General features: G+C 45.2%; 1 protein-coding gene across 1 annotated transcript in view; it reads right to left on the reverse strand.

Moving 5' to 3' along the window:
* Window positions 1-27,615, reverse strand: part of ARHGAP26 (Rho GTPase activating protein 26) — a 3,815,868-nt gene that overhangs the window by 1,380,269 nt on the left and 2,407,984 nt on the right. Inside the window, exon 17 of the mRNA XM_044069158.1 lies at window positions 23,743-23,848. Coding sequence (XP_043925093.1) covers window positions 23,743-23,848 — 106 coding nt within the window. The remainder of the gene's footprint in view (window positions 1-23,742; window positions 23,849-27,615) is intronic.

Raw genomic sequence — 27,615 nt, forward strand, 5'->3', positions numbered from 1 at the left:
TGGGTAACAGTTTAGCTCGAGAGTTTGAAGCTGATGCAAGCTTGGAAAATGGCCGGCTCGGTTCCGAGTTCTGAACTGATACCCATGCGTAAGGAATGAAAAAGGATTAACAATATCAGATTGTCCATTACGCAGATAAAATGCTTTCCATTAAGCAGATAAAAGGTCCATTAAGCAGATAAAATCACTTGTGCAGCTTGTAAATTGAACAGAACGTCAGTTAAGCAGATAAAATAACCCACACAAGCAGATAAAATGCTTTCCAATATGCAGATAAAATACACATACTTGTGCAGATAAAAAACATTTGGCCCAGTACATAAAGCGGAACATCCACTAAGCAGATAAAATGCTTTCTGTTAAGCAGATTAAAGGTCCGTTAAGCAGATAATATCACTTGTGCAGCTTGTAGATTGAATGGAACGTCCATTAAGCACATAAAATGCTCTCCAATAAGCAGACAAAATAACACATGCAATCAGATAAAATGCTTTCCAATAAGCAGATAAAACACACACAAGCAGATAAAATGTTTTCCAATAAGCAGATAAAATACACACATTTGAGCAGATAAAACACGTTTGGCCCAGTACATAAAGCTACAGCTTATAGACTGAATGTTAAGCAAATAAAATATACTCACACACAGCTTATAGATTGAATGGACTTTCTTACCTTGAGGCTGAGACCTGTGGAAATGTTGGCAAAGTCTGCAAAACGTAAATTATGCCCATCTGCCGCCATTGCTGTTTCCCTCCAAATAGCTCATATATACCCGACCTAGTCCAATAGGCAGTAGCTGCCTGATGGCAACACGCACGCTCTTTAGGCTGGTGATGCGTGGTGACATCAGCCATAAATTTAAAGTGGCAATACAAAAAAAAAATAATAATAATAATAAAAAACAAAATTGGGAATTAAATGGGTCATGCGGGAATTTGTGGCACCCCATTATTTTACCTCAAGACCAGTAAATACTAAGGAATTTGGTACGGTAGAGAGGACTGGATGCAATAGTAGAACCAGCTGCTAGAGCACAGATAGCAAAATCAGATGGGTGCCATAAGGATCAATAATCTCATTCTCATCACAAACAGTAGCATTGGAATGAACTAATTGTTAAGCAGCAGTAGGATTAACTAAAGCTATATGGGTCAGGATTGGGAAGAGCTGCATAAAAACAAAGGACTGAGGAATTTTATAAATCTTATCTGCATTTTTTAGGGGTAGTTGGCCTATGATATCAGGAAAATTGCAGACAGTAACACATGCATCCTTCCCAAGCTGGCAGACCTGGAGGAATTGGGAGAATGTTTCAGAAATTCCTTCTGTAACAGCTCACAGTGTTTTCTGAGTGACTAAGAACCCTCAAGTGCTTCCGCACTGAAAACACTGTGACATTCTGGAAATAGTGTCAGAGAAAGAGACCACCCCCCCCAAAAAAAACAGGGAGAATCATAAACTGAGCGCTCCTCTGAGTCTGAATTAGAATTCTGATGATAAAACCCTGTATTTGTCTCTTCATCTTTATATCCAGATTCAGAATCTTAAATCTCTTCAAGAAAAGAGGTATTCCTCTTTCTTTCATCAGAAACTACTTTACAGGAAGGATCAATAACCTGAATTAAACTCTGAGCCAAACCCAGTAAACTACTCCTATCTAAGCAAATTTACGTAAAAGTAGATACATATTTAGTTTTCTCTTTCTATTTGACAGAAAAAAAGTGGGCCAATAGTGTTACTAATGACAGCAGCAGCTTCCCCAAGAATGGATACAACATTGTTACTAACGAGACAAACAGTCCCTGTTCACTGTCACAGGAATGGCTCTCCCTTAGTAAAAGATTAGTGGTCTGAGGTACAACTAATGACCACAGCAGTCACACACTCGGGGTTGAGACAAATTGCTAGCCTACTGTGGTGGCAAAGGCTGTTTGCTTAACTTTTTTTTGTGTGTCTAGGAGGACCGGCAATGGGGCCAACAACATGGTCCATGGTGAAGCTGAAAATGGAACTACTTACCAGGGAAAACAAGCAGCAAAAGCTAGTAAAATCTGAGACTTTTACAAAGTTACTTTTATGTAAAAAGCACTTGCTAACCCCAAAACATAAAACAAACACCATTTCTCCAGAGAAAAAAGGCTTTCAGATACTTTTAAACTGACAGGAAAAAAAGAGCTATCTTGTGAAAAAGTACTATACAGTCTTTTGATAGTCTTTTAATCTACAAACTCCTACCTTTAAAATAACTTTCCTGTACAGGAAATTGCTATTAAATAAACATTTTTTTAAATGAAAGGTTTCTGTCTGCCAGCTGTTATATCCTTGGCAGGATTTAATATGGTGTAATATTTCTGCAAAGGAGAAAGCAAAACCAATCAATATAAAAACAGCAGCACCAAAAATATTTGAAGAGAAATACAGGCAAAGGCATCCAGTCATGGAAAATTTTACAATACAAAAAAATAAGAAAACAAAAAGGAAAAACAGAAAAGAGGATTGGTAATGGAGAAGTTAAAGAAATAGAAACTGAGGTTATGGATTACCTAAGGAGTGAAGGATTTAGTGTAGAAAATCTAACTGATAACATCACAGCAGGATAGAGCAATGGATCCCCAAATTAAGGAGAAACCAGCGAAGCAGGAAACATCCGATCAGTTGCTGTATGAGCATAACTTTGGAGCCTTCCATAGGAAACCAGTACCAACATTCAGTTGGAGTTGCACAGCATGGGAAGGAAGAGGAAACTCTGACAACTATGATGCTAACAGTGCTATGGAATGATAGAGGCCAGTGGTTCAAAGGAGGAATGAATTAAGGCCTGAAGTAGCAAATTTAAATCCTATAGTGGAGAAAGATCTTTATAGGGAGGTCTCAGCAGGAGAGTGCCTCTCAAAAAAGCCTTACAATGCTTAGACAAGGCCAAGGAAGTATTGTCAAATCCAATAGGAAAGTTAGAGATAGCTGCTAATTGAACTCTAACTGTTGAGGAGCTTACTCCCTCATTAAAAATCATAGCCAAAAATTTAAGAACACTTTGATCAGGAGCTTAAAAGGGATCAATGTGTTTCTGATGTGCCCAAAAACATTTACTTCTATAAAGTTTTCTTGCAGATGTATTATGGGAAAATAAAAGTATATGATGGACAGCAGAAGAGAGTACAGGTTGTCTGGCTATTAAAAGAATTGGAGAAACCATGCTTTTAGCTTGAGGTTTAAGATATCCAGATGGGTCATGCCTTTCGGGTGAGATAGGAAGCCTAGAACTGGATCCAGAATCCAGGGTTGGTAAAGTAGATGAGGCCAAAGGATGGAGAACCAAATCTGCTGAGGCCAGTAAGGTACAATGAGGATGACTTTGCTCTTCAACCAGGCAGCTTTCTGTAGAAATTTGGAAATTAGAGGATTTGGAGGGTAGGCATAGATGAGACCGGGGGTGGGGATGGGGGGTGGTCAGTCATGGAGTAGAGCATTCCTCAGTGATTCCTCCAGTGGGGGGATCAGGGCATAAAAGCTGCTCCACTTGTTGTTTAGGGGAGAAAAAAGAAAACTGCAGCAAGGCTGGCCCCACTGACAGAAAATCATTTCTGTCACTTTCATGTTGACAGACCACTCATTGTAGATCAGTGTATGTGATACACCTTTAAGAAGCTTTCCAGTGAGCCAGCACATACATATAAGTACTGATCATGTGCAAGCAAGAGTGCCATTTTGAGTGAGCAGCCAAAGTGTGAGCATGCAAGTATGTAGTCTGTCAGTTAGTTTAAGTTTAATGTTCTTGCCATCCATCCTGATGAATTTGTATACAATAAACTACTTAAATGAACACCCAAGCCTCAACGTCTTCTTAATACACATAAGAGCGACACTTGTGAGGTACTAGAATGGACCTGCTTAATTTGTCTGCTATAACGTTGGACTTCCCCCGAATGTGTGTTGCTATCAGAAAGCGGTTGGGTGAGATCGCCTATTCCCACATGCTGAGGGCTTCTCGACACAAGGGGTAAGACGTGGTTCCTCCTTGTTTGCTGATGTACCAAACTACTGACATACTGTCTGTCTGAATCACAATTGTCCCAAATGGGAAAGAGTCTTGCAAGGCTTGCAACACAAAGAGCACTGCTGTCATTTCCAGAACATTGATATGAGTGTTGAACTCTTTGGGGAACCAAGTGCCTTGGACTATTTTCCCCAGAAAGTGCCTCCCCCACCCAATCTGGGATGTGTCTGTGGTCACTATGGCCTTAGGCTGAGGGAGAATGAAAGGACAGCCTTCTAGAACCTGATCTGATCTAATACACCACCAAAGGTACTTCTTACATGCCTGAGTGATGCTTACATGGGCTGACATGCACTGATAAAGAATCGACCACTATGTTGCTTGCATCCAGTGCAGAATTGTCATGTGAACTCTTGGTAGAAGAATTAGAAGTTATGTACCTACCATAACGTTCCATGTTAGTTGTCTTCATCTCGCCTTCTTCTTGCTGGATGGGTTCGGAGCCGATCCTCGGCTCCGACTCGGCACTAGCTTTAGCTCGAGAACTCCTTTTACCAGCTCGAGGCAACCCTATATCCCATGATGCAAGGCGGAACTACCTCAGATCTCGTTTGGCAGCTAACTAACCCTGCTAAAGACTTATCCTAATATAATTAGGAACCATGGTTCCTAAAAGAAGTCCTCATAACAATGCTCCAGAGGAAGCAATCTAATAGGAACTCTCCAAGATCTGTCCAGGCCAGGGGGAAGGAGGGTGGATCGCAAGAAGAGGGCGAGATGAAGACACCTAACATGAAATGTTATCGTAGGTACATAACTTCTAAATGTTAAGTTGTCAATCTCGCCTTCATTCTTGCTGGATGGGACCGTCCTAGCACCTGTATCCCGGGTGGCTCAATGGAACAGACTCTTGAGAACAGTGGAACCAAAACTGGCCCTATCTCTGGAGGCCAAATCCAACTTGTAATGAGACACAAAAGTATGAGGCGTGGCCCAAGTAGCTGCTGCACAAATAGTGTCAATGGGAAGTCTATCCTGAAAGGCTACAGAAGTGGATAGACTCCTGGTCGAATGAGCTTTTGGCTTAGAAGATAGTTGTTTGCCCCTTAGAGAGTACACATAGGAAATGGTTGAAGTCAACCATCTAGATAAGGTCACTTTAGATACTGGAAGACCCAACCTGCTTCCTGCATAGGAGACAAACAATTGGTCTGATTTTCTAAGTTGTTTAGTCCTATGTAAGTAGTACCTGAGCTGACGATGAACATCCAAAAATGCAGCTTCTGTTCAGCTCTGTCAGAATAGTTAGGAAAGAAAACTGGTAGATCAATAGATTGGTTAATATTGGCTTGAGATACAACCTTGGGAAGAAAGGAAGGGTTAGTCCTGAGCGAAACCCTATCCTTATGAAACACCAGATAAGGTGAACGAATACAGAGGGCCTGAATCTCAGAAACTCTTCTTGCAGAAGTAACAGCCAGCAAAAATATAGTTTTCCATGTCAACAACTTTAAAGAACACGTAGCAGACGGTTCGAAAGGAGGTAGAATTAGGGATGCCAACATTAAGTTCAGATCCCATTGCGGAGGAGGATGTTTCACAGGCGGTTTTAGGAGAAAACTCCTCTCAAAAGGCTTTGCATAACCTATGAGACATGATGTTATTGTCCTGCAAGCCAACATGAAATTTGGAAATAGCAGCCATTTGTACTTTGACTGTAGATGATGACGATCCTGAATGAAAAACCTCCGCCAGGAAATCCAAAACAGAATGTATAGGAGCGGTGAAGGGATCAATATTTCTGGCGTTTGCCCAAATAGAAAACGTCGCCACTTGCTAGCATAAACAGTTCTAGTGGACGACTTTAAAGAAGACACTAAAATGTCTCTGACCGAGTCAGAAATCATTGGTAGCCTGGCTAGGGAAGGAAGTGGAGCAACCAAGCAGTGAGGTTGAGAGAATGAATGGCTCGGTGCTGCTGACCCGACTGGTGGATCAAAAGATCCGAACCTGGGTCCAGATGCCAGGGCTGCACCAGAAGGTGACGATGTAGAGACGGAAACCAAATTTGTCGAGGCCAATATGGAGCAATGAGGATCAATTTGGCTCTCAAAACGGTGGCTTTCTGAATGACTTGTGGAATCAATGGAAAGGGAGGAAAAGCATAAAGAAGTCCCGAGGCCAATCCTGGGTTAGAGAGTCTCTCAAGGGTTGGCCTGGAAGAGGAAATAGTGTGAAGTAATCTGGGCACTTGCTGTTTTGAGGGTAGCGAAAGATCGCAACAAGGGTGCCCCACTTCAGAAAAATCTGATCCACTACAGACTGATTGAGAGACCACTCGTGAGGCATCAGAATAGATCTGCTTAGCCTGTCCGCCAATAGGTTGGACCTGCCGGGATGTGCGTTGCTATCAGAAACCGCTGAGAAGAGATCGCCCATTGCCAAAGTCTGAGAGCTTCTCGACATAAGGGATAGGACCTGGTTCCGCCCTGTTTGTTGATGTACCAGACCACGGACATGTTGTCCGTCTGTACTGCAATAGTCCCTGTGGGAAGAAAGTGTACGAGGACTTGCAACGTTAAAATCACTGCTCTCATCTCCAGGACATTTATGTGCAGGTGGTATTCTATGGGTTGCCACGTGCCGTGGACCATCCTGCCATGATAATGCCCCCACCCGATCAGAGAGGCATCCGTGGTGACTGTGGCAACTGGAGGAGGGAGAACAAATGGTCGGCCCTGCTGAAGAAGAGGGGAAGATACCCACCATCGTAGATGAGCCCTGCAAGACTGTGTCACTAAGATCTCGTGTCTCATGGGCAGATCGTGGTACGACCACTGCGTGAACAACATCCACTGCAGGAGACGCATGTGGAAGCGAGCTAGTGGAAGAAGAACAATGGCTGCAGCCATTAGGCCTAGAACCTTCAAGACAAACCTGGCTTTGACCTTGTTGCTTTGTAACAGAAGCTGAACAAATTTCTGGATGTCCAGAATCCTTTGATTTGTTACAGTGCCTAACATTTTGACGGTATTTAACTCTGCGCCTATAAAGGTGATAGATTGGCAAGGCAGCAGAGAGGATTTTTCAAATTCACGAAATTCCTAGACTCTTGCAAAGCTGTAAGGTGTAATCTCTGGACCGAAGAAGCTGATCCCTGGAGGTGGCGGAGAGGAGCCAGTCGTCCAAATAAGGAAACACTTGGAATCCTCGGCGTCTCAGGTGAGCTGTGACCACCGCCATGCATCTGGTGAACACTCTGGGGCAGAAGTGAGGCCAAAGGGCAGTGCTCTGAATTGGTAATGACTGGCTCCCAGCCGAAAGCGGAGAAACCTTCTGGAGCGTCTGTGAATCTTTATGTGATAGTACGCATCCTGAAGGTCTATCGAGCACATCCAGTTGTCCTTGCCCAGAAAGGGCAGAATGGATTGCAGCGTGACCATCCGAATCTTGCCTTTTGACAGACTTGTTTAGTCTGCTTAGGTCTAGTATTGGTCTCCAATCTCCCGTCCTTTTGGGGACCAAAAGAATCTTGAGTAGAAGCCGGATCCTACTTGGTCTGCCGGCACTGTTTGGATGGCTCTTTTTCCCAGGAGTTTTAAAACTTCCTGTTTTGCCAAATCCCTTGACCGGGTGAGATGTCTGGAAGGGATTGTAGAAGTACGGGAAACCTTCAAGGGGATTTTGTAACCCTCGGATATAATCGACTGTACCCACTTCTCTTGTGATAGGGACTGCCAGGCTACTGGGTACAGCGAAATTCTTCTCCCGACTGCCTCCAAGGGTGGACAGTCGGGCAACACCTCAGGGATGCTGAAAGGGCTTCTCAGGAAGAGGCTCCCTGTTGCCCTGGTTCTGAGGACCCCCTGCCTCTAGGGCGTCATTATTGTTACCCCTCTGCCTCTAGGGGTAAACTGACCACGTGTGTCCGTGTAGCTCCTTGGGCTTTACGGAACCACATCTTCCCCTTCTGACCCTTGGGATATGGTCTAGAAGGAGTGGAAAACTGGACTCCAACGGCAGAAAGAGTTTTACCGTCTTGTTCACATCTGGTCAAAGTATCCTTCACCTGAGGTCCGAACAAAGCCGAACCGTCAAAGGGGTGTTGGTGAAGGACGCCTTAAAGGGGTCCATAAAATTACACAGCCGCATCCAGGCTTGGCGTCTAAGAGCAACACCTGTGCCTGCGGCCCTGCTCGTTCCATCGGCTGCATAAGATATGAGCCGCATGGAGGAGTTAGATATCGAATTCAGGATAGCTAGCTGAGAGGCAATCTTTTCCTGAGCCCCAGCAGCTGAAGGATCCTGGACTACTTCCCCCAGTTCCTTGAGAATATCTCGTTGAAGCCTGGTGAAGTGACAAAGGTAATTCAGCGAACGCATTGCAAAGGTCGCTGAAGAAAACATCCGCTTTCCATACCTGTCCATGGTCCTAGAATCCTTATTAGGAGGATGGACAGGTACTGAAGGATCCGCCAGTTCCTTCTTAGTGGCCGCCACCACCATAGCATCCACAGAGACACCTTTGGACAGAAACTGTTTGTCCGAAGGGGCCGTGATGAATTTGGATGGTCTCCTGGGGACAGGTTCCACAGAATCTGGAGCCGCCCACGCCTTCCGAGCCACTACCTGCATGAGTGGGTCGAAGGCGGAGACACCCAGGAGGTGGAGGGTCGGGATCCAAAGCCTCCAGGTATACCGACTCATCCTCGGAGGGGTCAATGGAGGGCCAATTCCCCTCTGTTTGAGGAGCTCAAGGATGTCTGAAAATGAGACATCCTCAGAGGGGACCGTGGGAACCCTCCGACTCATCTAAGTCGGTATCAGATGTAGTAGACTCAGGGAGTCTGTGTGTTTCCTCTTACCGTCCTCTTCCGAGGGGTTCACCTGCAGGGTCAGGAGAAACCTCGGAAGAGGAGGAAATTCCCAGTGGGGAAACCTGGGGCGATGGATCCCTGGGCCTGAGAGCAAGAGGCTGGCAAGAGGCTTCTGCAGGCACTGATGAGGGAGGAGCTAGAGGGATAGACCGTTGACCAGGCTCAGAGGCCAGGACACTCCTCATCACCTCAAAGGCACCTCTCCCCGGGAGACCTGAACACACCCGCTCCGAAGAAACAGGAATGGTCGGCTCCAAGGAGAGAGAAGGCTCCGAGGCAGATGTCGGCGCCGAGCTTACCAAAGCCGAAGCTCCGAGAGGGAGAGCGGGGTCGGACAAGGGTCCGATGCCACTAGCCCCCTCGGAGCCGACAGTGGAAACCCGACGACCGGATCCCTCCAAGGAAAGTCTCAAGGAGGAGATCGGAGCAGAGGATGACGGAGCCGAAGGATGTATCGGCTCCGGCATCGAAACAGTCGCTGTCCCAAGAAGCTCCGGCTCCGAACTCTGGTGTGGAGTCGGAGGAGGAATCTCAAGAATTGGGGCTGTAGCCGAAGTCTGTTGAGACGGGCTATGTAGCATTTGGGCCAGTGCCTGAGACTTCAACAGCCTGCTTACCACCCTCTCCAAATCGTGGTCAGACAGCCTGGAAGATCTCGAAGATCGGCTCCGATGGCTCCGCTCCGACAAAGAGGAGACCCGGAGCCGAGTGGATACTTAGTATCGAAGGGACCGGGATCTCTTGCGGGCGGAGCCATCGGAGCCGAAGTCCCTTGAACCCCAGATGGAGCCGAGGATCTCTCGGCTCCGATGCTGGATAAAGTGTCGGCTCCAGCCGGAGCCGACAAGGCAACAGTAGTCAGGGTATCGGAGCCGGCCGGCACCGAACCCACTACTCTGGCAGAAGAAGCATCGGTTCCAGCCGGGGCCGATATCGGCTCCGCGGGCGGAGCCACCGAGGAGGCTTAGACACTGTAGCCTGAGCCTTCGGTGGCTTAAGAGGTTTTCCTGCCCCTTGCTTAGGAGGAGAACCTTCAGGTTTCAACAAACCCCGGAGGATCAGTTTGTTCCTCCTTTCCTGCAGGACTCGCTGGCTAAAGGCATGACACAACGCACAGGAGTCCTGCAGGTGCAAAGGCCCCAGGCAATACACACAAGAAGTGTGACCGTCTGTCAGGGACATTTTCTGACAGCACTGGTCACACTTCTTGAAGCCTGAGACCTTGCCTTCCTTAGACATCCTAAAAGGATATACACACACAGTCCCCACAAACACACAACTTAATCCCTATACAGACACACAGGAAGGGAATAACTTGGGGAACTAGGCCTGACTAAAACTTTCACTGAAAAAACTATATTAAAAGTTTAAAAAAGGAAGGGAATAGGGTGGGCTGTACTAAATACAGGCTAACCTGACACTGAAGGGAAATTAAACCCCTAACTAACTTTTTTCTTATTTAACAAGAAAAACTTACCTCAGCTGGCAAAGGAGACCTCTTTCGCTAAGCGGCAAACGAGATCTGAGGTAGTTCCGCCTTGCATCATGGGATATAGGGTTGCCTCGAGCTGGTAAAAGGAGTTCTCGAGCTAAAGCTAGTGCCGAGTCGGAGCCGAGGATCGGCTCCGAACCCATCCAGCAAGAATGAAGGCGAGATTGACAACTTAACATCTAAATTTATGGCACCTGACACATAACCCAAGGCTTAAAGAATCAACTGGGCTGAAATGCTGGTACTGTGAACTATTTTCCTGACCTGCAATGTGATAGTTTGCATTCTTGAAAATGGAACAAAAGCTGTCACTGATACCATGTTAGAAACAGTTCTTATGAATTCTAATGTTTGAGACTGTTGTAAATGAGACTTGTAATTTATGGTTATCCCAGAAGGGAGCAAGTCTAAAGTACCTAATCTCTCGCTCTTATTAGTAGATAGCTGGTCAGGGTGATAATGAGCCAGTTGTTTAAATATGGAAACACTTGGAATCCCTGCAGTCTCAAGTGAGCTGCTACCACTGCCATGCATTTGGTTAATACCCTGTAGGCTGGGAGTGAGGCCAAAGAGCAGTGCTCAAAACTGGTAGTGACTGGCACCCAGATGGAAGTGCAAGTACCTTCTGGATTGTCTGTACATTAAACTTTAAGGTGATCCAGGGCCAGACAATAAATGCATAAGGAATGCATGTCTGGCAAAGGCAACTTCTGCCCACACTTTTGGCATTTCTTGAACCCAGAAGGGCCATTATCTGACATCTTGAACTACAAGTACAAGGAAGAAAGAAATATAAGAGGAAAATCATTTTTTTTTGTTTGCTTATAAAATAGGAAATGAAAAGGAAAGAAGTACCAGGAATGGTATGAATAATAAATTAAGTTAGTGTAAAGGCAGGAAAGGATAACAATAATTACCAAAGATGGTGGGAAAAGATTACACCAAGTATAAGAAAAGGGATGATTAACATATTAACAGTGAAGAAAAGAATAAATTATTACAGTTAATAGAAAACTGAAAAACTTATCGTTTTATTGACTTGCTCGAGAACTGAAGGCGACCACATCTATTCATAAAAACAGCAAATGAGATTATGTTAGGGGTTGGTGCATTATGGGTAATAGAGGAGCTTGAGAGCTTTTTGGTGGTCACAAACTAAAGCAATGGCCTAGATGGATCCCAGGATCAGATCTGAATCCAAACCTTGAGGATAGAATGAAAATTGACAACCTCAGACTAATACTATTAGCAAAAATAAGTCAAAGATGTCCCCAGACTACAACCAATCAGTAAATACTGGTTCATCAAACAGATCTTCACACATGCACAGAATCCTAAATGTCAACATTGTATTCATTCAGACTTTACTACTTCTCTACAACTGTGAAAATTCCAAACACCGACTGACACTGGAACAGAAAAAAACTGCAAACATTAACCAGTGGCAAAGCACCAATAAACAATCCCACTTCAACTGTGCAGGAAAAAAGGCATTCACAAAGAAAAGCAGCCAGGTTCACAGAACAGCCCAAGATGACATTCAGAGTTGCAGAACAGAAAGTGCAGCAATGTTCAGCAGTCTGGTAGCCATATGCCTCTAACTTGCAAGTAGAACATCACTGTACTGTACGCGTATGGATGTCTGTTTCCCCGGCGCCACCCAGGGGGTCCAAGACCTTGTGATCGAGGTGCCTGCGAATGGTGTGAGGCCAGTGGTGGCCCCCGATGCTTTGAGATCAGGTCTTCCCGGAGTCGGGTTGTTTGTGAATGCAGCCCAAAGCAGGTGGTAACCTCCATCTAAAGCTAAACACCGGCACGAGACCGATAGCTGACATGTACCATTTGATGAGACCAGTTGGCATAATGGTTAAGATTTTCACCTCCCATGCACTAGGTACAAGGTTCAATCCTGACCTCAGACCAATGCCTGTTTGGAGTTTGCGCATTCTCCCTGGGTCTCTGTGGGGCTTCTCCCACATCCGAAAAACATGCCGAGTGTTTCCATCTCAAACTCACCAATGAATGGAGCTGTGGGCAGAGCACAGACTCTACATGGTGCCCTACTGATGGAAGAGTTGTACAGACCAACTGCTTTGGGCATCTACTGTGGTACACAGTTTCTCAAGATAGGAGAACATGCACCGTGGCAGGGCTAGCCACTCGATGGTGTAAAATATGGCTCTAGGTGATTCGGTCATGTTGACTAATGTCACTAAAATGGGCATGGGTAATTACTGGTGATAAGTGGGTTGAGGACCCGGCCTACTCTGACCTATGCCATGGAACCATGCTAATGGTGGGAGGGATATATGTGGCCCTTTTGGCCTGTATGTGCCCGCCATAAAGCACAGCAGCCCTGGATCAATAACCTACTGGCCATTCGGTGTCTAGTTGCCCAGCCTAGGTTACCTGGGATAGCTCTGTTGCGTGAAAGCTGGACATAAAACCAACCAACCTGCCAATTATGAACTGAGAATTGCTATGCTTAATGTAGATTCACTGACAAGGTGCAGCTTAGAAGTGGATGACATGATGATATGGAGGAGGCTGGATATCCCATGTATCCAAGAGACGAGATGGAAGGGCAGTGCAGCAAAGCCACTTGGCTTGGGACCCAACTCTACTAATCAGGAGGGGGAGAGACTAGAAATGGTGCAGGAATTGTGCTGAGAGACAGGCTTCAGCAGGCAGTCAGGGATATCATCTGAATTAATGAAAGACTCATAGCAATCAGACTCCAGTGTAATGATAGGGCAGTATTCATAATCTCAGCCTATGCTCCACAGCAGGTTGTGACAATGAGGAAAAGAGTTCAAGCAGGGCAACATGAATTGGTGTTGATAACGGGTGATGTGAATGCACATATCAGGACAGAGAGAATAGGATATAAGGACTGCCTGGGTCCACATAGGTGGGGCAACAGGAATAAAGGAGGAGAAGCCATTCTAGACTTCTGTCTGGCAAATGGCTTGATAGTAGCCAACACATGGATCAGAAAAAGAGACAGTTACAAGATCACATACAACAGTAACCAACATGCAACTCGGGTAGACTTCCTCCTAGTAAGGAAAAGGCACTTGAGTAGAATCCATGACTGCAAAGTCATCCCCAATGAAACAGTCGTCCCACAGCACAAATCACTACTTGCCACAATCAGCTGCAAGCAGTGGTCAGAGAAGGCTCTAAGGTCAATAGAGGCCAGGCTGAAGACCTGGAAGTTGACTGGGGAGAAAGGCCAACAGTTCAAAGAATTACTCATGGCTCTAGCACCCCAAGAAGAGGACAAAATAGGTGGAGTTGAACAAGAATGGCAGTGCCTAAAAGTAGCATGTGTTAGGACTATTGAAAAGATATGTGGCCAAGCCAGCCATGGAAATAAGGTACATAAGGAAAGTTGGTGGTGGAATGTAGAAGTCCAGGAAGTCATCAAAAGTCTGACCAAGCTAGGAAGGAATACTGGTTGGCTAAAAAAGACGCTAAGAAAGAAGTTGCAATAGCAAAGAATATGGCATTGGAGGCATTCTACCACCTCTGGAAAGTGACTCAGTAAGTAGCACAAAAAAACTACATCAGGTTGCAAAGCAAAGACAGAAAGATAAAGAAGAGACATAAAAAATAAAACACACTGCGGACTAAAAACTCCACTTTATTACCACCGGTAGTGTAGATTCTCCCAGGTGTTTGGTGAAAGAGCTTTGTTTTACTGGGAGAATCTACACTACTAGTGGTAATAAAGTGGAGTTTTTGGTCTGCGTTGTGTTTTTATTTTTTATTTTTCATTACTAGTTGCTACCCTTTTGGGTTATTACATTTTTTTTTTTAGATAAAGAAGAGTCAGACACCATTCATAAGGGATGTCAGCAACAACCTGCTCACCAGTCCACAGGACATCAAAGGCAGATGGAAGGAGTATTTCCAGCAGCTTCTGAATGAAGAAAACCCCAGAGAAGCTGTACTTCCCCAGAAACAGCCTACGATGAGAGAAGAAGAGGAGCACAACCTAGAAGAAGTAAGAATAACACTAAGGAAAATAAAGTCAGGGAAAGCAGCAGGCTCAGATGTGGTCATGGCAGATATGATAAAGATGTTGGGTGAGGTAGGAGAGAAATGGCTCCTAAAGATACTAATAGCAGTGTGGAAAGAAAGGCGTATCCCAGATGACTGGAGAATAAGCATACTTGTGCCAGTGTACAAGAACAAATGGGACATCCACAACTGTGGGCAGTACAGAGGCATCAAATTCCTTTCACATTGCATGAAAGTTCTGGACAGGGTGACTGATAAACGGAGATGCAGAGTAGTGGAAGGTAAGATGGGAGATGAGCAGTTCGGATTCAGATCAGGATGCAGCACAACTGACTCAATGTTTGCAATGAGACAGATACTTGAGAAGAAGATAGAGATGAGGAGAGAGTCTAACTGGGCATTCCTAGACTTGAAGAAAGCATACGACAAGGTCCCAAGAAAACTGATCTGGGCAGTACTGCAGTGGTTCAAAGTCTCAGAAACACTGGTAGAATTAGTTCAGCCTATGTACAAGGATGCAATGACTCAAGTATGAGCAGTGTTCAGCCTCACAGAGGGGTTAACAGTGGGAGTAGGTGTACACCAGGGATCAGCTCTGAGCCCACTGCTGTTCATACTGGTGATGGACTACATTAGTGAACTGGAGGGGGCAGATCAACAAAGTTGCTGTATGCAGACAATGTGGCATTACAGGTAGACTCTGACACAGAACTTCAGCAAAGGATAGGAGAATGAATGCAAAACTGAAGGGCACATGGGATGAAACTAAGCACAGATAAAATGGTGGTAATGGCAGCAAATTGGCAAAATCAGAAAAAGCTGAGAACAGAGAAGGGACAGTGGAACAGGTAAACAGCTTCTAGTAACTGGGAGGGGTGGCTGAGGAGAAGGGAAGTCTGAATGAAGAGGTCAAAGCTAGAATCAAAGGGGCTGTAGCCAAGTGGCATAGTGTGTCAGGATTACTCTATGACAGAAGAGTGAAAAAAAAGTTGAAACGTACGGTGTACAAGACTGTTGTGCGACCAGTACTACTGTATGGTACAGAAACCTCGTCACTAAATGCAGAACGGTTGAAGAAGTTAAGAGATTATGAAAATGAAGTGCCTGAGAAGGGTGGTAGGATGCACAATGTGGGACAGAAGAAGAAATGAGGACATAAGAGCAGAAGCCAAAGTAGCTCCAATTGCAGAAAAGATCAAATAGAACATATTATGGTGGTTTGGACACGTGCAGAAAAACAGAAGACAATCTGGTGAGAAAGACTTGGGACAGACAGGAAGAAGTAAGAGGAAGTGAGGACATCCAGCAAAGAGGCAGATGGATTGTGTAAAAGAAGATCTATGATAGTCAGGCATGAGTGTTGAAGAAGACAGGAGTGTGGCACTGAATCAATTCAGTTGGCGACAGTTAACATACTACCCCGACCCCATGTATAAAACAAAAAATGGGAAAAAGAGGGCCAATGATGATGAGTAAACATCAGCTACAGCACCTCCTAATATTTCTCCCTGCCATATATTCCATATGGAACTCTATCAAAAATACAGCAAAGTATTTTCCCCCTGATTTCCTTCTCCTAAACTGGGAAGACAAAGCAGGTTTCCTATGGCTTTCTTAGAAAAAGAAGTTATGTACTCGCCATAACATTCCATCTGAGTAGTTCTACTTCATTTGTGTTCAACCTGTGGGTCTTCTCATCCACATTTTCCAGCTATGGCTCTGAGCTCCATGCTCCTCCACTTACCCATAATGCCCCCTCCCGTCTCCCTTCAGATCGAGTTTGCTGCCTAACAGGTATCAGACACCTGACCCAATGACATCTTATCATCAAACACTAATTGTCACAGGAAGAACCTTAGCCTGAACAGGACCAAGGGTCCCAACAATAACCATCCAATACTACGGGCATGTCATATCCCAAAGGTAAGGTTAGGGGGAAGGAGGGGGGGACTGCTGAAGACAAATGAAGTAGAACTACTCAGATGGAATGTTATGGAGAGTACATAACTTCTTTAACTGAAGTAGTTTACTTCATTTGCTCTTCAGCCTGTGGGACAGAGTCCCCAGCTACCTAACTCTTGGGAGGCTCTCATGGAAGGATATTCCGGAGCACTGCAGAACCAAAGGATGCGCTACTCCAAGAGACCAAAGTCAGTTTATAATGAGAAATAAAGGTGTGAGATGAGCTGCTGAACAAATATCATCCAAAGAGACCCTAGACCAAAAGGCCGCTGACGCAGGCATAGATCGGGTCGAATTACCCTTCACTTTTCCTGGTAGAGCCAAACCTCTTTCTGAATAAGCCTGGCCAATGCACTGTGAAATCCAGCGAGCAATTGTCACTTTTGAAACAGGTTTACCAAAAAAGGCTTGGCATAGGACACAAAAAAGTTGATCAGACTTGCGGAACGGTTTAGTCCTATGAAGATAAAACCTCAACTGCCTATGTACATCCAGTAAATGTAATTTGTATTCCCCTTTGCTCTGATAGTTAGGAAAAAATGCTGGCAAATTGATGGTCTGATTAATATTGGCTTCCAAAGCTACCTTGGGAAGCAAGGACAGGTTAGTGCATAACGAGAGACTATCTTTATGAAAGATCATATAGGGGAGTTTGATAGAAAGAGCTTGAAGTTCTGACACCCTTGTAGCAGACGTGATGGCAACCAAGAAGGCAGTTTTCCAAGTCAAAAATTGTAGATCCACAGATGCCGCAGGCTCAAAGGGGGGAGAAACCAATGCCTGCAACAGTAAAGTGAGGTCCCATGGCGGAATTGGGTCCTTAACTGGGGGTCTGAGAAGAAAGGCACCTTTGAGAAAAGTTTTACAAAGTTTAGAGGAAGCCAATGAAGACATGTTTACCCCAACGTGAAAATTAGAGATGGCTGCTTGTTGGACTTTCACCATAGAGGCACTAGTGCCCTGTTGAAAAATGCTAGCCAGAAAATCTAAAACTGCTGAAACTGGAGCAGTGAAAAGATCCAAAGCCCTCTGACTGGCCCATATAGAAAAACGTTTCCATTTACTATGGTAGACTTTTCTGGGAAATTATTTATGAGCCGCTACCAGAATGAACGTAACAGGAGATGACAAACCGGGAGTCCTAATAATCATGGGAACTGGAGCAGCCAAGTAGTGAGCTTCAGACTGTCCAGATCTGGATGAGGGATCCCCGAGGGATGTGACAGCAGATCCAAAACCAGATCCAAGTTCCATGGTGGAACAACTAGATGACACCTGAGTAAGGGAAACCAAACCTGTCGAGGCAAGAATGAGGCAATGAAGATCACAGTGCTCCCCAGCCTGCGGGCTTTCTGCAGAAACTTCGACATAAGGGGAAGAGGAGGATATACATAAAGAAGCCTGGGAGGCCAAGCATGAATCAGAGCGTCTCTGGGGGCTTACCCCAGTGGGGGGTTCAGAGCGAACAACTTACTGCATTTTGCATTGGAAAGAGATGCAAAGAGATCGCAGCAAGGACGATCCCATTTTAGAAAGTTCTGTCCGCTGCTGAAGGATTCAGAGATCACTCGTAAACCATCAGGATCGATCTGCTGAGCCTGTCCTCTAGAATGTTGGATCGTCCTGGAATGTGCATTGCCACCGGAAAGCATCCAGTGGAGGTCACCCATACCCACAATTTCATGGCCTCTCGACATAAGGGATAAGACCTGGTTCCCTCTTGTTTGCTGATATACCAGACCACTGACATATTGTCTGTCTGAACTGCAATCGCTTGCAGAGGAAGATGAGCATGAAGGGCCTGCAACGCAAGAAGAACTGCTCTCATCTCTAGAACACTTATGTGTAGACGGGTCTCAGAAGGGGACCACATGCCTTGGTCTGTCCTTTCTGAGCAGTGCCCCCCACTAGTAGGGAGGCATCCATGGTTACTGTGGTCTTTGGGAAAGTCGGTTGAAACGGACGTCCCTTGAGGAGATTCAGAGACTGAATCCACCACAAAAGGGTGTCCCTGCACGCTTTTGAAATTCTCACTGGAAAAGGCAATGGAAGGTCTAACAGTGCCCACTAAACCGCCAGTGTCCACTGCAGCACCCTCATATAAAGGCACGCCATTGGAAGAAGATTTATCACGGCCGCCATGGAACCTAGAGACCTTAACACTGCTTCAGCTGTTGGTAAGTGGGTCTGAAGAATGTGTAAGACATGTAAGTTCAAGCTGCGTATCCTGTCTGAGATGAGGAGCACCTTCATTTGTATTGTGTCCAGCCGTGTCTCAATGAAGTCTAAAATCTAAACCAGGAGAAGAGCAGACTTGTTCATGTTGATTGTATTGCCCAACTTGTTGGCAAGCTGAAGGAAGGAGTCCCTGGCCTGACATAGTAGATGCTCTAAAGGGGCCGTAAAGAGCCAATCCTCCAGGTACGGAAAGACCCGAGTGGCCTGAAGTCTCAGGTCAGCCGCTACTACTGCCATTATCTTGGTGAACACCTGGAGGGCTATGGTAAGAACAAAGGGGGGGGGGTTCAAAATTGGTAATGATTGGCTCCCAGACGGAAGTGAAGGAACCTCCGGGAGCACCTGTTCATCTTGATGTGATAGTATGCGTCCTGGAGATCAATCGAGCACATGCAGCCTCTGACCTGCAGATAGTGCAGGACAGATTGAATCATGACCATCCGGAATTTTGTCTTGGTTACTGATAGGTTCAATTTGGACAGATCCAATATTGGTCTGAGGTCCCCCGTCTTCTTTTTTGGCACTAAAAAGAACCTGGAATAAACCCCAGATCTGGACTGGTCTGGGGGGGACTGGGTGGATGACTCGTTTTCTTAGCAGTGAGTGTACCTGCATGGCTGCCTCCACCCACTACGTGGGAGGAACGTCTTGGGGGGCTTTGTGGGATGGGGAGGATCCTTGAATGGAACAAAATATCCTCTGGATATGACTTGCAGCACCTACTAATCTATAGTGATGGACTCCCATGCTAGTGGGTGAAGTGACAAGCGACCCCCAACTGCCTCCAGAGATGGACAGCCGGGCAACCCCTCAGGGCTGTTGCCCGAGTTTATCCAAGAAAGGTTCTCATGACCCGAAATTCCTAGGACCCCCCCCCCTCTGCCTCTATGGCGGCATCTATCATATCCCCCCTCTGCCTCTGGGGGAAGGTGAGGCCTGAGCATCCCGGGAAAATGCCTGAGAGTTGTGGAACCACATCTTCTTCTGGCCATGCTGGCTCCTGGAAAAGGACCTTTGAGGCAGTGAAAAGCAGATCCCGACAGCAGACAGTGTCTTCCTGTCCTTCTTGCTCTGGACCAAAGTCTCTCTGACCATCTTTCTAAAAAGAGAAGAACCATCATAAGGGGCGTTGGTAAAAGACATCTTGAAGGGCACCGAGAACTGACACAAGCGGAGCCAGGTGTGACGCCAGATAGCAACGGCTGACCCCACCACCCATGCGGCTCCCTCTGTGGCATGGGAGAGCAAATGCATATATGTGTTGGCTACAGATTTTAGGCTGGCCATTCGTTCATCGAACGTCTTCCTGCACTCTGCCAGCATGGACCCTGGGATCGTCTCCATGACTTCCTTGACCAGATCTCTGGAGTCAAATGACATGCGCCATGTAGTTCAGCACCCTCACAGAGAAGGTCGCTGAAGCATAAACTCACTTCCCAAAATGATCCATCGCTCTCGACTCTCAGTCAGGCGGGTGGACAGTCGAGCTCTCCTGGGCGAGTTCCTTTTTGGTGGCTGCTGCCACCATCATAACATCTACAGGGGACCCCTTGTGCCAGTGTAACTTGTCCGGCGGGAGGGGGCTTAAAACTTTGTCTGGGCACTTGAGTATTGGCTCTATGGTGTCTGTCTCCTTCCACACCCTAGATGTTATCAAATCCACAAGTGGATTGGCAGGAGGGGACACCCAAGAGGTAGATGGACCCGAGCCAAATGCCTCCAGAAACACAGACTCGTCAGAGGTTGGTTTTTGGGCGGACCACATCCCCCCTTTGGTGAAGGATCTCCATGATGTTTCCAAAGGAGACATCCTCGGGGGGTGATCTTGGGGAACCTTCCCCTTCATCCAGGTCTGTGTCTTCGGTAAGGGACTCTGGAGGAGAGTCCAAGTGCCTCCTTTTACATGTATGCCTGCGGGGGGGGCTCCTCAGGGGGACTGTCTGCAGAGGTCTCACAAGCGGGTTGTTCCAAGGGCGGAACTTCCTGAGGCACTACAGCTACGGGTTGCCCCTGAGACGGCAAAATGGTCAGAACCACACTCAAGGCCAGGGGGGTCTGGATGGACTCTGAAGACGAAATGATCAGAGACCTCAACCCTGCGAGAACTCTCTCCATCACGTCGAATGCCGGACGGGAAACGGACCTCCTGGGCTGACCTAGTGGAAGCCACTCCCCCCCTGATCTGACCGGGGAGCTGAAGCCGAACCTCTGGAAGCCAAGACACCGAGGGGAATGCTTCTCTATGACAAACTCGGAGCAGAAAGCACTCCCTCAGATCTGACCCCAAGGCAATGGCTCCAAGAGCTCAGATCTGATCCAGTCAGATCTGACACACTTAAGCCACTGGCCGGCATCAAGGTATAGGGTACCATCATCACCGACCTCTCGACTCTGACCGTTCTCAGATCCAATGACTCCGAAACCGCAGGTCGGATCAGAGAAGGCGTGTTGGGTCTAAACAATGGCTGGAAGGCATCTGCTCTGGTGGAAGAAGGCCCTGGCAAGACTCCCATCAGGATTTGAGTGCAGATAAACCTCCCCATCATCTTGTCCATCTCCGCTTCTGACAAGATCCGAGTAGAGTGGCAGCACGCCGCCAAAGTAGGCCAGAAAAGCCGGTGGAGGGATGGCCTAGGGGGCGACTGGCTAACCTGCCCCTCGGGCTCAGGTGAAAACCTGCAGGACCTGAGCCAAGGTGTCACTGGCCTGGAAACAGGCTTAACCTTCGGAGGAGGGTCGATCTCTGACAAGCGGTTGGGGGATCATTTGCAAGGCTGGTCCTTCTTGGCTTTATCCCCTTCCCTAGACCTCTTGGTGGGAGGGTGAGTCCCAGAGGCTGTGGAAAGGGAAGATGAAGCAGCAGCCACTGCTTTCCAAGCAGGGGAAGGCGAGACCTCGTTCCCAGCAGAAGAGGGCAACAAGCCCTTAAGGATCAGTTTGTCCCACCTATTCTTAAGTGCTCTGGGATTAAACCCAGTGCAAATAGGACAGGGGGACTGGAGGTGAGGCATCCCTAAGCCAACCACACACAGAGTGTGGCCATCTGCCAGAGAAATCTTATGGCCACACTCTGTGCACCTTTTGAAGCCTGGCTTTGGGGCGTCCGCCATGCCTTATCCAGCCCAAAACACACACACATGCACCATACAGAAAGAAAACAGGGGAGGAAAGATAGAAAACCTACTTACTACTTTTTTTTTGTTTGCTTTTTTAACACTACGGAGAACCCTGAGAAGGTACAGGAAAAAGATTGAAGAGAAATAGATAGGAAAGGAACAATTTACTGTTACAGAAAACACCCAAATGCTCTGGAGCTTGGACCACACTGCTTCCTCTCAGGTGGCAAATGAGATCTGAAGGGAGACAGGGGGTATTATGGGTAAGGGGAGGGGCACTGAGCTCTGAGCTGTAGCTGGAAAATGCGGCTGTGTCAGATCCGATGTGGATCCGAAGACCCACAGGTTGAAGAGCAAATGAAGTAAACTATTTCAGATACAGAAATCTGTAAATGAGACATACTAGAAAAGCATGAACCTTAAGAGTTAAACAGGCAAAAGAATAAATCTTCTTCTTCATTTTTTTTTTTTTGAAAAAACAAAATACAGGTTGTAAATATCACTATCAACCAAAATGGCATTCTTACTGTCAGATTCAGCAACAGCTGAAGATTTAGAGGAAGAGGGAGAAGGTCTCCTCTGACTAAGGGTTGATGATCAGCTCTTTGCCTCCCAAGGTGTTAATGAGAGACAACTGTGATATCCGCCAACTGCATACAGGGAGCAGTATCAAAGCATAAGAAGATGGCACAGGGCGCAGTACCAGCAATGAATTTAACTGCTGTGCTCTCTCAAACCAGCTTAGCCATTTCCACCACATACTGATCAGGTTTATCACAGTTTATTATAGGGTTAGGGAAAACCAAACATCATGCCCATTATACAGCAATCCTTGCATTTAAGCAGCTGTTTGTGGGGGGAAAGGCATATGGAACTTGTTGCACATCAGTTGAGTTCATAACAAAAAAAATCTCTGTTGTGGATCTTAAGGAAAGGCTTACTCCTGTCATGCATGCAGCTGGTCAGCTTATCACAGCAAACCAAAAATGTTGTTACAAAGAGTGGAAACAGATTTAGCATCTGTCAAATTAACCTTGTTCCATTCTTAAAAAAAAAAAAAAAAACAGCAGCTGCTGTAGACTATGTATTGCAGGTACAGATTTCTTAAATTTTGCTTTTAAAGTCCATGCATGTAATCATAAAGCAAATTCTCAGAATGGGTCATTTGCTAGGACCCATCCAGTGCCACCAGATATTAGGAGTTGACAAAAGTCTCACGTTTATCTCTCTGCGTTTAGCAAGTTGCTGGGTCAAAATGCTGGCATTTGTGATATGCATCAACAAAGGATTTATTTCCATGAAAAAGGCAGTTACTGTGGTATTCTTGGCTTTGGATTTGTTGACTACAGTAATCTTAGAAAATCTCTCTCATTATCAAACATTAGAGCTTTCCAAGATGCTAGTTAAGTGGGATGAGAACTGTTTGATTAGTGTGAAATAACCTGGGATCCCAGGGCATACACAACCACTGTCCCCAGTGCAAAGATGTTGACTGTATAAAAACAGACATATACATATATGCAGATACTCAAGATTTCAACAGCCACAAAAGAAGGTACAATAAGGATAACCAAGCATTTCATCTGACTCACTAAGCTGCTCAAACTAAGACCAAATGATTTAGTCCCAAAATGGGATATCTAAAAACTGAGAACTTTACTGAAGAGCAATAAAAGTCCCAAAAAACTGGATACTATAAAATCCTGATGGCATCTTTCTAATGCCAAAGGTTAAATCTGAAAGTTTTAACTCTAAAGCCACACTTCGTATAAGTGAAACAAAAATTAATGCTGCCAAATCCTACTATGATACTGATTAGATTGCATAGCTTTGGGTCAGAATACAAGGTTCATACTGATATGTCACACTGCAGTGTAAGGATACACTGTACTGATTTTTATATTACGTGAGAGGTGTGTACATTACCTCAATAAAGATTGCTACCAAGTAAAGAGCAGTACTACACACTGTTCCTAAACAACCAAGTGACAGACAGTGAAGGACAAAAAGCCTTTTCAGAGACAAACTTACTTTGCCAAGTGCTGCATAAGTAGATGTAACATCTGCCTATTTTTCTCTGGAATCTTGTGAATCACCAAATGGATATCAGCAATCCGAGATTCCTGATTGTCCAGTTCTAGATTAAAAATAGAAGAAAAAAAATTAATGAGCAAACAGATTCCTTCCATAAGGTAAACTCTTGACAGGGGTATATTAAAATGCAAGCAGTACACAAATATGAAAAACAACAACTTTTTCTTCTTTGTTATATTTCACGTATCTTGAATGTGGTATAAAAGAGATTAGTATACTAACATGTTAAATGAATATGTGTCTGGAAAATACTTCGACAATACAGAAAAAAAGTAGTACAAATATATTTTTCCTGACTATATAATGAAATCCTAAGAAAATTCCCTCATCACAGTCTTTGGAACAAGTGAACAAGCCATCATCATTTTCTCTGGACAGCTTTCTTACATATAAGAATTTTAGGTTATACTTAGCAAGGCGTACCTAAGCATACCACATTAAGTTTCTAAAAGAAAAGAAGAGTATATACTTATTCTAAATTAAATGGCATGGTATCAAAAAACTATGCAATGTGATCAGAAAGGGAGTGCACACAAATAAAGTACAGATAAGAACTTTACCTGTGTGAGGCCATTCCTTTTTAAGATGGCATACTAATAAACTCTGCTTCAAACAAAATAAGTAGCTGAATGGATTCATCTTAAAACATGATATGGAACAGCAAGATGCAGGACTAGTATTTTACAAAATAAATATATTTCACAAACCAACTGCTATAAAAATAAGAGCAAAATGTCAAAATTATTACATGATGTTATAGTGCTTATTTACAATAACTCAAATATCACGTCCAAAATATTAAGTGAACAAAAGAAGTCAAATACTTTCCTACTACAGCCATTTTACAGAATATATCTGCCACTAGATGTCCACCTGTATGTCCACATGAAGACATGAGGTCCAAACACGGACAAATATTCTGACAAGATAAAGCCCACAGAAACTAGGTGCTATATGCCACTAATTCTTTTCTTGGCAATTTAGGCTTTGTTTCTCCAAGATAATGACAAAAAAAATTTGAAGAAGAAGAAATGAGTAGGAGTTTTCTGAATTCAAAGCAATACAGAAGTAACCTTAACTAAAATTTAAAATGATTATCAATATTTTATATAAGCAATAGCCAGCAAGTGGGTGTGGGTATATTGAGGATTTCCACATGGTTTATGTGGTTTTATGAGGAACACATGTAATGGGTCCCTTGTTTGGGTTTATCCTTGCCTCCTTTACAATTCAATAAAATCTCAATATGTTCACACAGCCAAGGGACACACACATGCTCATGCTGATCTATGCTGTGATGGCACATCCACTACATAAGAACATTCATCCTTTGGTCCACCAATTCAGCCTAAGTTATTAGCAAACACATTGCTGAAAATCACTGAATAAATAAATAATAAACAACATGAAATACAATAAAATTTACATCTACTTTCTTAACAAGTAATATGAATATTTGTCTGACTTAAAAGCAACTCCAAAATGGAAGGAAAGGTTCATAGGTTTATACTAGGCTATCTGCCCTAAGGCATTTATAAGCCTAGCCCAGAGTTTTTGTGGCTTACGCCACCCCTTATGTTAAAAAATACTGTGCCCATTAGTTTGTTGTGCCTCTGTCCAGCAGTAACACAGAGATGATTCCCGGGGTAAACCTACTATCTTCCATCCACCGGTCAAGATTTCTCTTGAACAGAGCCAGCGAGGTGCTCTGCCTCACATGGACCGGGATTTTATTCCACAACATAGGGAGTCTCTGGGTGACAAATCTATCCCTCCAGCATGTCCTATTTATATCCGTGCTAAGGTTTAAGTCGCTTGCTCTAGTGGATCTGGTAGATTTGGATTTTTTGAGGTGGAGCATGTCCATTAATTCCGGGTTGGACATGGCCTTGTATGTCAGGCACAGGTCACCTCTGAGCAGACGGTATGTGACTGAATAGAGCTGGAGTTTCTTCAGTCTGCAGCATATGACAGATTTTGGAGTCCCTTTATCCTTTTGGTGAGGAACGTTTGGGGTCTCTCCAATTGCTGCAGGTGTCGGGTGAGATACATCCCGAATGGGGCATTGTACTCGATCATTGGTCTGATAAGTGAAGAGTACAGGGGAACAATGAATTCACTTGATCTGGATGTGAATCCCTTCATGATCAGGTGGGCAATGTAGAAGGTTTTTCTAACCACTTTAGCAATGTGAGTGTCAAAAGAAAGGCCACTGTCAACTTGGGTCCCCAGGTCCTTGATAACCTCTTCTGTGCTTAGTGGATTGCCACCTATATGGTAGCTTGGGGTTACCTTCTTTTTCCCGAAGGGTATGACTATACATTTTTTGGCATTTAACTTCAGGCCATGGCTCTGGCACCAGCTATCAGTTTCCGTGAGACCCCTCTGAAGGATATCTGTGTCCTATGTACTTTCCACTATGGCTCCCAGTTTGCAGTCATCTGCAAACTTTGTCAGCCATAGTCCTCCTATGTTAGCCTGTACTTCTGAGAAGTAGATGCCAAACAACAGGGGGCCAAGGACTGAGCCCTGTGGGACACCACTTGTGACCGGCTTGGAGTCTGACATGGCGCCAGCTACTCTAACCCTGTGGGTTCTGTCCTTTAGCCAGTTTGTAACCCATCTTGTGACATATGGGTTTACATTTAAGCTGGTAAGTTTCTCTATAATACCCAAGTGGGGTATTGTGTGAAAGCTTTTCAAGGTCAAGGTAGGCTGTATGGACTGCCTTTCCCTCATCAATGGCCTTGGTGACTGTTTGAAGAAGTCGACCAAGTTCGAAGGCATGATCTGCCCTTGACAAAGCCAAACTGGGTCGGGTCCAATGTCTGCAAGTCCCCTATGTCTTTGTTTATGAGTTCCATTATGATCCTCTCCATAGCTTTGCAGACCAGGCTTGTTAAGCTTATGGGGCGGTAATTACCAGGGTCCGTAGAGGCACCGCCTTTGTGGAGTGGGACCACAGTTGCCGTACGCCACTCCTTGGGCACGTATCCTGTGGTAAGGCTAAGATTAAACAGCTGCCTTATGTGCGGGTTTAGTTCCTCATTGAGTTCCTGTAGCACACAGCCGGGGACACCATCCGGTCCCACTGATGCTGTGTTTTTAGCTTTAGAGAGAGCAGCTTTCACCTGCGCATTGGAGATGTCTGGGAGGCTGCACTCCACTGGGATAGTTCTCTCTCCTTTTGGGGGGAGAGGGGGGTGAAGTTTGCACTGAACCTGTCTGCCAGTATGTTGGCAATGTCTGTGGGTTCAGTGATTTTTGTATCATTTTGGACTAATTCTGAGCATATCTGGGAGTTTCCACCCAGGTTTCTAACATAGCTGAAGAAGGCCTTATGATTGTCTTTTGAATCTATGGCAATTTTTCTCTCAAAGTTGGCCTTGGATGATTTTATGAGTGCTCGTATTGTTTTACTAATAATGATCAAAGGTGTCTTCTCTTTTATGGATTTTGCTCTATCATGTAACAGCTTTCTCCTCTTATTGTAAAGTTTGTTTATGGCTGGGGTCCACCAGACTGGACGTTTGCCCTTGGTGGAAAGAGTCTTGGTTTTATTAGGGATTGCCTGATCCATGCAGTCCTGGAGGTGTTCGTAGAAGGCATTTGTAAGGGCTTCCGCAGCTTGGGTTGTGGTTTCCACTGGCTCGGGGGCCTTGAAGGATACCAAACCAGTCTTGAATAGTGTGAAGTTTGCTTTAGAGAAGTTCTTCACTATGGTCTTTTTTGTTTGGGGTGGGGGCGGGATGTGGATATCCAGTGAGATTAGTTTATGATCTGATCTCACCAATGAGGGATATACTTCCG

Source organism: Protopterus annectens, chromosome 4.part0, assembly GCF_019279795.1.
Source record: "Protopterus annectens isolate FY-2018-M chromosome 4.part0, PAN1.0, whole genome shotgun sequence".
Taxonomy (NCBI): domain Eukaryota; kingdom Metazoa; phylum Chordata; order Ceratodontiformes; family Protopteridae; genus Protopterus; species Protopterus annectens.